Source organism: Chiloscyllium punctatum, chromosome 8, assembly GCF_047496795.1.
Source record: "Chiloscyllium punctatum isolate Juve2018m chromosome 8, sChiPun1.3, whole genome shotgun sequence".
In the NCBI taxonomy this organism is placed as follows: Eukaryota; Metazoa; Chordata; class Chondrichthyes; order Orectolobiformes; family Hemiscylliidae; genus Chiloscyllium; species Chiloscyllium punctatum.
The window spans coordinates 81,866,847-81,880,804 of record NC_092746.1 but is presented as its reverse complement, the minus strand read 5'-3'; the positions used below and the strand labels follow the sequence as shown (position 1 = coordinate 81,880,804).

The following is a 13,958-nucleotide window of genomic DNA, read 5'->3' as shown; positions in this document are numbered from 1 at the left end:
AGTTGGAGAGAATCCTGAGGGACAGGATGTACATGTATTTGGAAAGGAAAGGACTGATTAGGGATAGTCACCATGGCTTTGTGCATGGGAAATCATGTCTCACAAACTTGATTGAGTTTTTTGAAGAAGTAACAAAGAGAATTGATGAGGGCAGAGCAGTAGATGTGATCTATATGGACTTCAGTAAGGCATTCGACAAGGTTCCCCATGAGAGACTCATTAGCAAGGTTAGATCTCATTAAATACAGGGAAAACTAGCCATTTGGATACAGAACTGGCTCAAAGGTAGAAAACAGAGGGTGGTGGTGGAGGGTTGTTTTTCAGACTGGAGGCCTGTGACCAGTGGAGTGCCACAAGGATTGGTGCTGGGTCCTCTACTTTTTGTCATTTACATAAATGATTTGGATGCGAGCGTAAGAGATACAGTTAGTAGGTTTGCAGATGACACCAAAATTGGAGGTGCAGTGGATAGTGAAGAAGGTTACCTCAGATTACAACAGGATCTTGGCCAGATGGGCCAATGGGCTGAGAAGTGGCAGATGGAGTTTAATTCAGATAAATGCGAGGTGCTGCATTTTGGGAAAGCAAATCTTAACAGGACTTATACACTTAATGGTAATGTCCTAGGGAGTGTTGCTGAACAAAGAGACCTTGGAGTGCAAGTTCATAGCTCCTTGAAAGTGGATTCAAAGGTAGAAAGGATAGTGAAGAAGGTGTTTGGTATGCTTTCCTTTATTGGTCAGATTATTGAGTACAGGATTTGGGAGGTCATGTTGCAGCTGAACAGGACATTGGTTAGGCCACTGTTGGAATATTGCGTGCAATTCTGGTCTCCTTCCTATCAGAAAGATGTTGAAAGGGTTCAGAAAAGATTTACAAGGATGTTGCCAGGGTTGGAGGATTTGAGCTATGGACAGAGGCTGAACAGGCTTAGGCTGTTTTCCCTGGAGCGTCGGAGGCTGAGGGGTGACCTTGTAGAGGTTTAGAAATCATGAGGGGCATGGATAGGATAAATAGACAAAGTCTTTTATGTAGACAGGCCAACAAGAGGTGAGGCCATACTGGATTTGGTTCTGGGTAACGAGCCAGGCCAGGTATTAGAATTAGAGGTAGGTGAGCACTTTGGGGACAGTGACCACAATTCGGTGACTTTTACTCTAGTGATGGAGAGGGATAAGTGTGCACTGCAGGGCAAGAGTTATAGCTGGGGGCAGGGAAATTATGATGCGGTGAGGTATGACTTAGGATCCGTGGCTTGGAAAAGTAGGCTTCAAGGCAAGGACGTAATTGATATGTGGAGCTTGTTCAAGGAGCAACTATTGAGTGTCCTAGATATGTATGTACCTGTCAGGCAGGGAGGAAAGGGTCGTGTGAGGGAGCTGTGGTTTAATAAGGAATTGGAATCCCTTGTTAAATGGAAGAGGGCGGCCTATGTAAAGATGAGGCGTGAAGGTTCAATTGGGGCGATTGAGCGTTATAAGGTAGCCGGGAAGGTTCTGAAGAGAGAGCAAAGAGCAGCAAGGAGGGGACATGAAAAGTCCTTAGTTGGTAGGATTAGGGAAAACCCTAAGGCTTTCTATAGGTATGCCAGGAATAAAAGAATGACTAGAGTAGGAATAGGTCCAGTCAAGGATAGTAGTGGGAAGTTGTGTGTGGAGGCTGAAGAGATTGGGGAGATACTGAATGAATACTTTTCTTCAGTATTCACTCAGGAACAGGACATTGTTGCCAATGTGAATACTGAGTCTCAATTAGTTAGAATGGACGGCTTTGAGGTATGTAGGGAAGAGGTGTTGGAAATTCTGGAAAGGGTGAAAATAGATAAGTCCCCTGGGCCTGATGGCATTTATCCTAGGATTCTCTGGGAAGCAGGGGAGGAGATTGCAGAGCCATTGGCCTTGATTTCTGTGTCCTCGTTGTCTACAGGAATAGTGCCAGAAGACTGGAGGATAGCAAATGTGGTTCCCTTGTTCAAGAAGGGGAGTAGGGATAACACTAGTAACTATAGGCCGGTGAGTCTCACTTCTGTTGTGGGCAAAGTCTTAGAGAGAATTGTAAGAGATAGGATTTATGTGATCAAGGATAGTCAGCATGGTTTTGTGAAGGGCAGATCGTGCCTCACAAACCTTATTGAATTCTTCGAGAAGGTGACTAAGGAGGTGAACGAGGGGAAAGCGGTAGATGTGGTGTATATGGATTTTAGTAAGGCATTTGATAAGGTTCCCCATGGTAGGCTACTGCAAAAAATACGGAGGTATGGCATTGAGGGTGAGTTGGAGGCTTGGATTAGGAATTAGCTGGCTGGAAGAAGACAGAGGGTAGTAGTTGATGATAAAGGTTCATCTTGGAGTGCAGTTACTAGCGGTGTTGCGCAAGGATCTGTTTTGGGACCATTGCTGTTTGTTATTTTTATAAATGACCTGGAGGAGGGGCTAGAAGGTTGGGTGAGCAAGTTTGCAGATGATATGAAAGTTGGTGGAGTTGTTGACAGTGAGGAAGGATGTGTCAGGTTACAGCGGGATATAGATAAGCTGCAGAGCTGGGCAGAAAGGTGGCAAATGGAGTTCAATGTAGCTAAGTGTGAGGTGATTCACTTTGGTAAGAGTAACAAAAAGATGGGGTACTGGGCTAATGGTCGGATACTTGGTAGTGTGGATGAGCAGAGGGATCTTGTTGTCCATATACACAGATCTTTGAAAGTTGCCACCCGGGTAAATAGTGCGGTGAAGAAGGCATATGGCATACTGGCTTTTATTGGTAGAGGAATTGAGTTCCGGAGTCCTGAGGTCATGTTGCAGTTGTATAAGACTCTGGTGCGGCCGCGTCTGGAGTATTGTGTGCAGGTTTGGTCGCCATACTATAGGAAGGATGTGGAGGCACTGGAACGGGTGCAGAGGAGGTTTACCAGGATGTTGCCTGGAATGGTAGGAAGATCGTATGAGGAAAGGCTGAGGCACTTGGGGCTGTTTTCATTGGAGAAAAGAAGGTTTAGGGGTGACTTGATAGAGGTGTACAAGATGATTAGGGGTTTAGATAGGGTTGACCATGAGAACCTTTCTCCACATATGGAGTCAGCTATTACGAGGGTCATAGCTTTAAATTAAGGGGTGGTAGGTATAGGACAGATGTTAGGGGTAGATTCTTTACTCAGCGAGTCGTGAGTTCATGGAATGCCCTGCCAGTAGCAGTGGTGGACTCTCCCTCTTTATGGGCATTTAAATGGGCCTTGGATAGGCATATGGAGGATAGTGGGCTAGTGTAGGTTAGGTGGGCTTGGATCGGCGCAACATTGAGCGCTGAAGGGCCTGTACTGTGCTGTATTCTTCTATGTTCTATGTTCTATGTTCTTTTCCTTGGGGTTGGGGAGTTCAGAACTAGACGGCATGGGTTTAGGGTGAGATGGGAAAGATATAAGAGACCTAAGGGGCAACTTTTTCACACAGAGGGTGGTACGTGTGTGAAATGAGCTGCCAGAGGAAGTGGTGGAGGCTGGTAAAATTGCAACTTTTAAAAGGCAATTGGATGGGTATATGAATAGGAAGGGTTTGGAGGAATATGGGCTGGGTGCTGGCAGGTGGGACTAGATTGGGTTGGGATATCTGGTCGGCATGGACAGGTTGGACCAAAGTTTTTGTTTCCATGCTGTACATCTCTATGACTGCATTAGTGCAAGAGGTGGTCAGAGGCTAGGAACTCTGCAGCGAGTAACTCACCACCTGATTCCCCAAAGCCTTTTCACCATCTGTCATGCTGACGTTTGGAATTTTATAGAATACTCCTCACTTACCTGAATGTGTGCAGCTTCAACAATGCGTAAGAAGCATGACACCATCAGGGACAAAGCAGTCCACTTGATTGGACCATATCCACATCCACTCCCTCCACCATTGATGTTCAGTTGCAGCGGCATGTACCATCTACAAAATTCTCCAAGACTCCTTGAACAGCATTTTCCCAAAACCTCAGCCACTGACCTCTGGAAGGATAAAAGCAGCAGATACATTGGAACACTGCCACCTTCAAATCTGCCTCCAAAGCCATTCACCATCCTGACTTGGAAATATATCACCATTCCTTCCGCATTGCTGGGTCAGAATCCTGGAATTCTCTGCCTAGCAGGTTTATGGGCCACCCTTCAGCATATGACTGCAGCTCACCACCACCTTCAAACGGCAACTTGGGATGGACAATAAATGCTAGCCCAGCTAGCGAGACACATATTCCATGAATGAATAAAAATAACGTGTAAAAATAAAAATTTCAGTGATGGATGATTTCTGAAAACAGACGGAACTTTCCCAGCCACTGATGATGGCTGAATGGGAAAGATAGTTGGAAAATTAGGGCCGGAATGGAAAAATGAGATTCTAACCTTTAGAAAATAGGTCCAATTTTCCACACAGTGCTACAATGACGAGATGAGAATCTCATTTTTGAATGGTGAGGGGCCTATTGCATTTATTAACATCCCATTATTGCCTAATCAAGCCTTATGTGAAGGTTGCTATTTTCCCTGGCAATCGAGATAAAATAGGCAGTGTCAATTCCGGACATGAAATTCCGAATAGTTCGCCAGTGGCTGAAGCTTACAGCATCTTTCTGGGCCTCCACGTTGCAGTCTGCAGCATCTCAGGCCACATTCCATGGGCAGAGACTGTCTGCCTCCTCCATCCAAAGAAATTGACATTGGACATGCACTAACCTCACCAGTTCATCAAAGTGGCACCCCATACTTGCTTGGAATACAGTTCACCTCTTCAATACTGCACTCTGAAGGTCACCAACACCTTTTATTGTAACCTTGCACATAATGGCATCTACACATCTCATGAAAAGAACCATGTGCACCTCTGAGCTAGCTTTCTTTGTGCTCACTCACTTTACGCCTCCTGGATGCTCGTCGCATCTGAGCATTGCTTTGTCTTTTTGTGCATAGCTATTTAATTCAGAACTTAAAGGCTGGCAGTATTTTTGTGTTGTCTTGCCTCTTAGTGCACTGGGCCATGCCAGTGTCACACCTGCACCACGTGGCACCAGCTTACAAAGTGAACACACAGGATGTGCTTCAACCAAGTGGCCATGTCTCAGCATCTAAAGGGATTCGTCCTCAGTCAAGTTCAGGGGACTGTCATCAGTTAGGAGATCCAACTACAGTCAAGGGCATTGTTTGATCTCCGATACAGTCAGTGTCATGTGATCTGCCTTGCTACAGTCTGGGGAGTGAGGCACTATCAGTGCAACAAGCCGTGTTGATTTGCAGTAAGTCAGTTGGGGATCTGATCAGATGTCGTCTCACCCTCGAAGGCTCGAACATTTGCTGGCTTGGGGGGGTCACAGGCAGATTGGAAGTGGCTGAGCACCTATAGTGTGTCACAAGAGGTGTTATCTTTAGGGGTGTTGGGCAGCTGATGCAGGGCTGGGCTATGTGTGGATTGCCTATGTCTGGTTGCCTACTGTCACTGCCCTGTCGCCTTGTCAGGAAAAGGGGCATCTGGTGTGAGGCCATGGTCACTCATTCCCTGTTGCCTTGCTGTTGGTCTGAGCACCAGTGAATACCATGGTGGAGTGGAGGTCTTTGTGCATGGAAACATAGGTGCAGGAGTAGGCCATTTGGCCCATTGAGCCCGCTCGATCATTCATTGTGACCATGGCTGATCATTCAACTCATGCTTTTCCTCCATATCCTTTGATCCCTTTCACCCCAATCGCTGCATCTAACTCTTTTCTTGAAGTCATACAATATTTTGGCCTCAACTGCCTTCTGTTGGCAGGGTATCCCACAGGCCCACCGCTCTCCAGGTATATAGATTTCTCCTCATCAACATTCTAAATAGCTTACCCTGTATACTTACATAGTGACCAGTCTGTTGTGAACTCCCCTGCCATTGGGAACATCCTTCCTGCATCTCGTCCTGTTATAATTTTATAGGTTTCTATGAGATCTTCCCTCATTCTTCTGAACTCCTGTGAATAGAATCCTAACTGATTCAGCTTCTCCTCGTACATAGCCTTGCCATCCCAGGTCTCTCTCCCTGCCATACTAACATTCATATCTTTGTCTGCCCATTTATTGTCCTCTCTCTCTGTCTGGCCTGTGTCTCCATCTATCCACTCTTACCTTCACCACTGCTCCACACCCTACCTCCGCTATCTTCACCATGTGCAACATCTTTTCCTAACTACTATCAATTCTGATGAAGGTTCACTGGACTCAAAACGTTAACTCTGCTTTCTCTCCACAGATCTGCCAGACCTCCTAAGTTTCTTGTGCAATTTCTGTTTTTGTTACCATTTACCACCTTGAGTGCATGCTGAACCTGAACCTACATTCAGCGACTGGTGTATGTGGACTCCCAGGTCTCATTGTACATTCTGATAGCTACCAAAGTGCATAATGTTTTTATTTAACTAATAATGCAACACTCTGCCATGCACTTGCCAGCTCTGTTAGCGTATCCAAATCACAGTGAAACATATCTGCATCCTCCTCAGTTTACTCTCCCATCCAGCTTTGTGCCATCTACACTTCTGGCAGACCAGCCTGTCTGTAGATCCAGCTACACGGACACATGCTGGAGGTAGCTCACTGTGAACAACTCAACCAGCATTCAGGTTCCTGAGTGTCTCTGTCAAACTCACTGTCCCTGTTTAAACTTGTGCAATTTGACAAAGTTAGCACTGGCCGAATGGCAAGGGATCCTCTCTTGCTTTAGGCTGAGCAGGGCATGGTCTCCATCAGGCCTAGGAATGTTTCATCCTCTGCCAGCTGTGGAGATGCGCCATTGATGTGCTCACCAGATTGTGTTCCTGACTCTAATCTAGTTAAAGTGCCTACCAAATGCCTGGATTAGAGCTTGTGAAGGGTGCAGGAAACAGCCTTCTTTGAGCAGCCTCTGGGTGCCTGTAGCTTCTTCCTCTGGGGTGGCAGAGACGATGATGCCCAGAGGGGCTGCTTTCTTCAGGGTGGTGCAATGTCGATGGCACTTGTGCCATGCAGAAGACTAGAGAGGGAAGAATTGTGAAATTGGCACTTGACAATAGAGATCAATTATTTGCTGAGACATGGTGGCCTCAATAGCACAATGTTAGCGATGCTGTTCCTCTCCCACTAAGGCAAGGACTCGCTTCTTATAGGGCTTGACCAGATGCGTCCCGGGCACCCCGCTATTTCAAGCATGCCCTACCTGACCCATAGTGGACCATTTACTCCTGGAATTAGACGAGACCAAGGAATTGAGTGAGATGTAAGTGGCTGGTACTGCTGGTGTAAACAGAGGAATGGTGATAGAGTCCTGAGTGAGTGAGTAGGAAGCACAGTGGACATGTAGGTTAGTAGTTTGGGAGGAATGAGGTTGGTGAAAGTGATTCACCATGAGGGAGTGGTAGACCATGAGCTTTTTGGTGGGAGATGTGTGCGGTGGCAGAGTGAGAGTGAGGCTGAGGTGGCAGGGAGAAGATGGAAGCGCTTATTCTTGTGCAATGCAGCAGTTCATCAACCTTCTTGTAGCCTTGTTGGATGTTCCTCCACACTATAGATACCACATTGACACAGGTCAGACCAGACTGCAGGGTCTGGGCTCATGTTCACCTCAGGTGGTCCTGAGAAACGAGGAAGGCCCTTCTGTTTGCCATTGCATATTCCAGCACTTCCAGGTCCCTTTCTGTAAATTGGGATGTCACCTCATCTCTATCAATGATCTCTGGGGCAATTCTTAATGCGCTGCACCTGTGGGAGGCAGTTCTTGTTGCCTGCAGCTTTTGAACTGGCATATCGTTGGGAAGTAGATATGGGTCTCGTGGTAGGAATGCATATGGAAGCAGTGAGCACTTTAGCTGCTGCTGAGTGCAGGATATTGCAGCAGCAGTGCTGTCTGTGGAGCTGGGGTGTATACTTAATTAAGTATGCTCTGTAAAATTATGTGAGAAAATACCCTAGAGCTCAAAGTGAAACCCTCCATAAAATTACCTGAAATTGCCACTTAGCCAAGTTCTAGGAAAGTTCAACCCGTTGTTCTGCTGTGTTTTTCCATATATATTTAGGTAGTGTGGTTTCAGGTTTTTTTTCCTTTTGTGTAATAAACTTCAGTTATAAAAGACTGGCTGCAGCCTCTTGTGAGTACATCTCCAATGTGCTAGCTAACCAGACAAAACAAAGCATATGATCTCTCAAGCTAGGTTTTGATCTAGCATTTTGACTTGTTCAGTATTATCTGAGTGGGATGAAACTATAATTGTTTTCTTCACATAATTTGATAATTTTGCTTAACTTTATTTTTCATTGTTAGAGCTAATAGTGACTCATGGAATTTTTGAAAAATATGATATGAATCCATTTTATTTTTCTAATGCATTTTTCCTGTTTTTGATTCAACTGAACTTATAATGCTATTGTCTGCATAATGAAATATAAAACCAATAATATATCATAGTTGGAATTATGTCCTGTTCTTAGCTATGTGAAAAATGTAGAAATATTCATGTTTCTATATGGAGCTCTTTATAAATACTAATCATGGATTTTCTATATAAATTTACACTTTACATTTAATCACGCAATTGTAAGAAGTAGAGCAATCCGTTTGAGACCTTTTACGAAGTATGAATAAATAAATGCCTTTATCAATCATTGTTCTATTCACTGATTCTAAGTCCAGCTGCTGCTCCACACCACGTTTACAAAATTTGATTTGGGTAAGTTTATATTCATTATTGTCTCCGTCATTGAGACTTTGAAACTCCTTCTTGTCACCTTGAACCATTTAATTTAAAGTGTCTTTAACATGTTTATTTTCCTGAAGTGTAATTGCTAGCTATATCTAGAAAGGGAGTCTGCATGGGATCAATCCTTGCAATAATGATGTGCCTTTTCATTCACAGAGGACGTTCCGAGCAATGTATGATTACACTGCGGCTGACGAGGATGAGGTTTCCTTCAAGGATGGTGACTACATCATCAATGTACAAGCAATTGATGAAGGCTGGATGTACGGCACTGTCCAGAGAACTGGAAAAACTGGAATGCTTCCAGCAAACTATGTCGAATCCCTTCACTGAATCCAGTTTCTCACCATTCGTGCTTAATCCTTTATTTTTATTACACTAAATGGTAATTAAAATGTCAAGAGAGAGAAATGAATCTGTTAAGTATATTAAAATCCTATTTACTATCTAAGTAGCTTTTCATTATTGTATTACTGATGTATTCTTAGGACTTTCTAAGGGACTGTTCTTCCAAACTGACCAATCTTATTCAGTAGGAAGGCAATATAATAGACCAAGGTTTCCTGCAGTCAGTAAGGCTCTTAATAATGTTGACATATCAACATTGATTGTGCTAGTCTTTAACAGTGAAACTGAAACATTGTCAGCTGTTGGATTTGTGTTACAAGTTATGATCAGCTCTGATCATTTACTGTATCACAAGTGTGATAGAATCAATTGCTGTGTGCAATTTTGCTTAGTTTGCTTCTAAAGTATTTGCAGATTTCTGTTTTGCAGTGTTTTAAGTTCAAAATACTTAACCTGGAGGTAATGTGTGTTACAACTGGATGTGGGTTACTATTGGAGAGATTTAATACTAACTAGTGCACATTTGTATTTTGCCTGTGAGATGCACAAGATTACTAATGTCAGCTGTATAACTTGAAGTATTTCCTTAGTGGAACTTTGTCTTTCTTCCTATGCACTGTGGATATTTCAAGCACTTTCTTAACACTGAGATGAATTGTCCCTGTACAGGTCGCTCTGTGATGTTTTATTCCAGAAAAAATTATTGCCTTTTTAACTTTGGAGTTAATTGCATTATTAGAAACTTAGGTCCTAATATACAAGTGTCATCTGGTTTGGTTCAGTTTGTTTTGTTTTGCTTTGCTTTGCTTGATTTGATTATTGGTTATGCATGCTTTGTCTAAAATGTTCATTAGCCAATAAAGACAGTTTACTGAATTGGTTATAAGGTAACTCTCATTAACTTTTATCTGGGTGAACGAACAGTTCTGTACGACTGGCACAACAATGCAGTGATTAGTGCCATAAAGGGTTAAATAAAGAAACTGAAGTATGTTCTTTTGACTGGTGGTCAATATTTATTTCAAAGCAAGAAAGCTGTTGCACTTTACATAAAATAAAACAAAACGTCCTGGAGAAACTCAGCAGGATGGGCAGCATTGTGGGTACTGAGCACATGTATTGAGCTGGCATTTTTGTGCAGATGTCTATAGTGTAAAATTCTGAGATGTTAGCTATTGCTACTTAATTAAAGTTGAGTGAGAAATCAGAAAATCATAGATCTGCTGAAGTAAGGAAATTATTGAAATCTACAATTAAGGACTGAGCTCTCAGAAATGTAAGCTGATTTGAGAGAGCTAACATGCATTTTTAAAATATAGCTCATGTCTAACATACTAACTGATTTTTTTAAGTAAATGCCTAAAATTGTATACAGGGGACAGTATTTGTTAAAGTTAGGTATAATTGACTTAACTAAAAATATAAACAAGAAAAACCATTAGAATCAAAGGTGAATTACTGATTTATTTAGGTGATTGTTTAGCTGGTAGAAGACTGTCTGGATAATAGCTGTATGCATGAATAATAACTAGTGGTTCATGATCACAACCGTTCACAATATTCATTAATTACTTGGGTAATGTAATAGAGAGTCATTTGAATGAGTTTGCCAATGCTGTGAAGGTAATTGACATAGTAAGTAGTGTGGATAGGTGAATACAATCCTGTATTCCTAATGAAGGGCTTTTGCCCGAAACGTCGATTTTACTGCTCCTCAGATGCCACCTGAACTGCTGTGCTTTTCCAGCACCACTCTAATCTAAACTCTGGTTTCCAGCATCTGCAGTCATTGTTTTTACTTAGGCAAATACAATCGCAATGAAACCTTGATGGATTAAAGAAACGGACAAATTGTGGTTGACGAATTCCAGCACGTTTAGGGAGACAATGGTGTAAAATGGCAGATAATAGAATAAAAATCTGGAATTAAAGTTCATCTCCACAATGGTGACCACCAAACGATCACTGTTTGTTGTAAAATCCCAACTAATAGGGATGGCCTTTAATGACTTTTAATAAAGGAAATTTGCCATTCTTACCTGGTCTGGCGACATGTGAATCCAGACCAACAGAATGTAGAGCACTCTTAACTGCCCTCCGACATGGCCAAGCAAACCATTCAGTTCAAGGGCAATTAGGGATGGACAACAAATGCTTGCTTTGCCAATGACACCCACATTCCATGAAAGAAAAAAAAGGTGATGTCATTCAATTTGGTTCAAGAGGTTAGATCCAAGAATTTTTAAAATAGTCAACAGTACTGTCAAAAGACATTTATAGATCTGCATGCACAAATCATTAAAGTACAGTAGATTAAAAAAAAGTATCAAAAATGCTTTTGGAATGTCAGCCTTTATATTGAGAGAACTAATACATAAAGGGGAGAAAGATTTAATACAACAGTAACCAAGTGCTGGTTAGATCCCATCTGGAGTCTTTTGGAATATTGTATACAGTTCTGGGGCCTACAATCTAAGCCTTCGAAGGAGTGCTAGTGCAGATTCACCAGAAGTATGACATTTTCTTCAATAAAAGGTGGTAAATGTTAACTCAGTTACTTGAGGTTACCCTTGAGGTGGTGGTGTGAACTGCATTCTTGAACCCACCTGCTGTGGATTGACCCACAATGCAATTAGGGAGGAAATTCCAGGATTTTGACTCAGCGACAGTGAAGGGACAGCGATCTATTTCCAAGTCAGGATGGTGAGTGGTTTGGCAAGGAACCCGGAGGTAATGTTCCATGAAGTTAAATTTAGAGGGGGGATAAGTATGAGGCATTGCATTTTGGGAAGGTAAACCAAGGCAAGACTTATACAGTTAATGGTATACAGAGAATGTTGTCAAACAAAGAGACCTTTGAGTGCAGATCCATATATCTTTGAAAGTGCAATGGGCAATAAATGCTGGCCAGCCAGCGATGCATACATCCCACAAATAAGTTATTTTTAAAGCTCTGCCTCTCCGTGGCCCATATGATCAAGGTCCCATTGTACTCTAAGATAACCTTCTTGGTCATCAGGGACATCCTTCTTGCATTTACCCTGTCTAGTTCTGTTGGAATTTTACAGGTTTCTATGGGATCTCCTCTCATTCTTCTAAATTATGGTAAATAGAGTCTGAACTGATCTGTCTTCATGTATCAGTTCTGCTATTCCACGAATCAATCTGGTAAACCTTTGTTGAACTCCCTGCATAGCCAGAAACTCCTCCTTTGAATAAGCAGACCAAAACTGCACACAATACTCCAGGTATGGTCTCACCAAGGTCCTGTACAATTGCAGCAAGATATACTGGTTCCTGTATTCAAATCCTGTCACTAAGACGACGAACATTCAATTTGCGGTATATAATAACTATATGTAATAACATGGACATGCTAACTATGTAATTATCATATTCTAACTTTAGAAATAAATCACAACGGCAATACTAAGTATAAAAGAGAGGCATTCCCAACTGTTTCTCTTCCAGTTTGTTCTTTGGAGTTTAAATTCAGTTACGTTTAATTTTCATCAATTTTGGCTGTCTTGAGTTCAAAGGCCAAATTTTTGATGGTGTACATACCACCCTTTAATCTAAGTTGTTGTGACTTTATAACATTCTGCATGTTTGTGCTGCATGAGGAAGACAGAAGCTTCCCAATCTTCCATAATAATTGCATAGGACGGCAAGAAGCAATTTAGCTATTTAATTAGTTTAACAATTATTGTCATTCTAGACATCCAGCTCCTTCTTTAAGATTATACAATATACAGGGTTGTTTTGTTTAATGTGGTTAGTTAAGTCCAAATTAGACCAATTTGACGTTGAGGTTGGTGAGGAAGTGGGAATGTTTGTCAGGGGAGGGGGGGGTGGTCGGGGGAAGGTGTACTGGGTGGCACGGCGAAGGAGGAAATGGCACTTTGAATTCTGAGGTTTGTGATGCTGGTGAAAATGCATCACATTCTGAATAACTTCAAAATTACTAAAGATTGGTAAATGAGTTTTTAAAGAAAAGCTTTAAAAGCAAAGCTGCAAATGTCCCTCTCTGTCATCAAGTATATATGAATAAAATCGCAACTGTGATCTCTTTGGATACAATCTACGATATCATTTATTTTACAAAAGGTCTATATTGAGAATCTGTATCCCATGGACCTTGCTGATTATTATGGTTTCAAACTTCCAGAGCAAATTGTTCCTGGTTCATTTGCAGGACTGGTGCAGGAAGCTTTGGTGAAGGTTTGATGAAGCAAGTATCCATTACGTACTATCAATCTGTTATAAAATCCAACTTTTAGACTTATAACACTGAAGCAGGAAATCAAAATGACTTTTGAAACATATAAATGAAGCATTGCAAATGGTGTAGGATTATGTTATAACTCAGAAAACAATGTTCAGCATTTGAGATGCATAAAGTACTCAATTGCTATATAACCTGAACTATTACTGTATAATTGTATTGGTGTAAGAGTAAACCAGTAACTAAGTTACAAAAAAGCTTTTGCTGCAGTTAAAAGTCTAAGATTACTGCATTTCTTCTCCCTTATTTTGAAATTCTGGTCCAGATATTCTGATCAGGATCAGAAACCCTGTTAGGCTGCCACATTGAAGGTTCCCGAACAAAGGCCTCCTGTTATGAACTTGATTAGGAATTCTTGAACATTATAGCAGATTGTCAGAGAAACCGTGCTCCCTATTATGGAAATAAGTAGCTTCATTATGTTGTTGAAATATCCAGCAAATCCTTGATAGCTGCTGTGAAAGAAGAATTTTGTCATGTAACTGAGAAGGCAAGTTTGTAGAGTGCCGCGGAAGTGGAGGGTGCAAGGGGTAGTTCAGGAGGTTGGATTGTTTGGGGCTGGGGGGGGGAGGAGGAACTGGTGGTGTCTACCAGGGGTTTATGG

The 13,958-nt window shown here is 42.1% G+C and overlaps 1 protein-coding gene across 2 annotated transcripts in view; it reads left to right on the top strand.

Annotated features, from left to right (window-relative positions):
* The window catches only part of nebl (nebulette), a 339,083-nt gene extending 329,012 nt beyond the window's left edge, over nt 1-10,071 (top strand). For both annotated transcript variants that reach the window (XM_072575934.1, XM_072575935.1), the window contains exon 7: nt 8,878-10,071. In XM_072575934.1, coding sequence (XP_072432035.1) covers nt 8,878-9,054 — 177 coding nt within the window. In that variant the 3' untranslated portion in view covers nt 9,055-10,071. The remainder of the gene's footprint in view (nt 1-8,877) is intronic.
* The last annotated feature ends 3,887 nt before the right edge of the window (nt 10,072-13,958 follow it).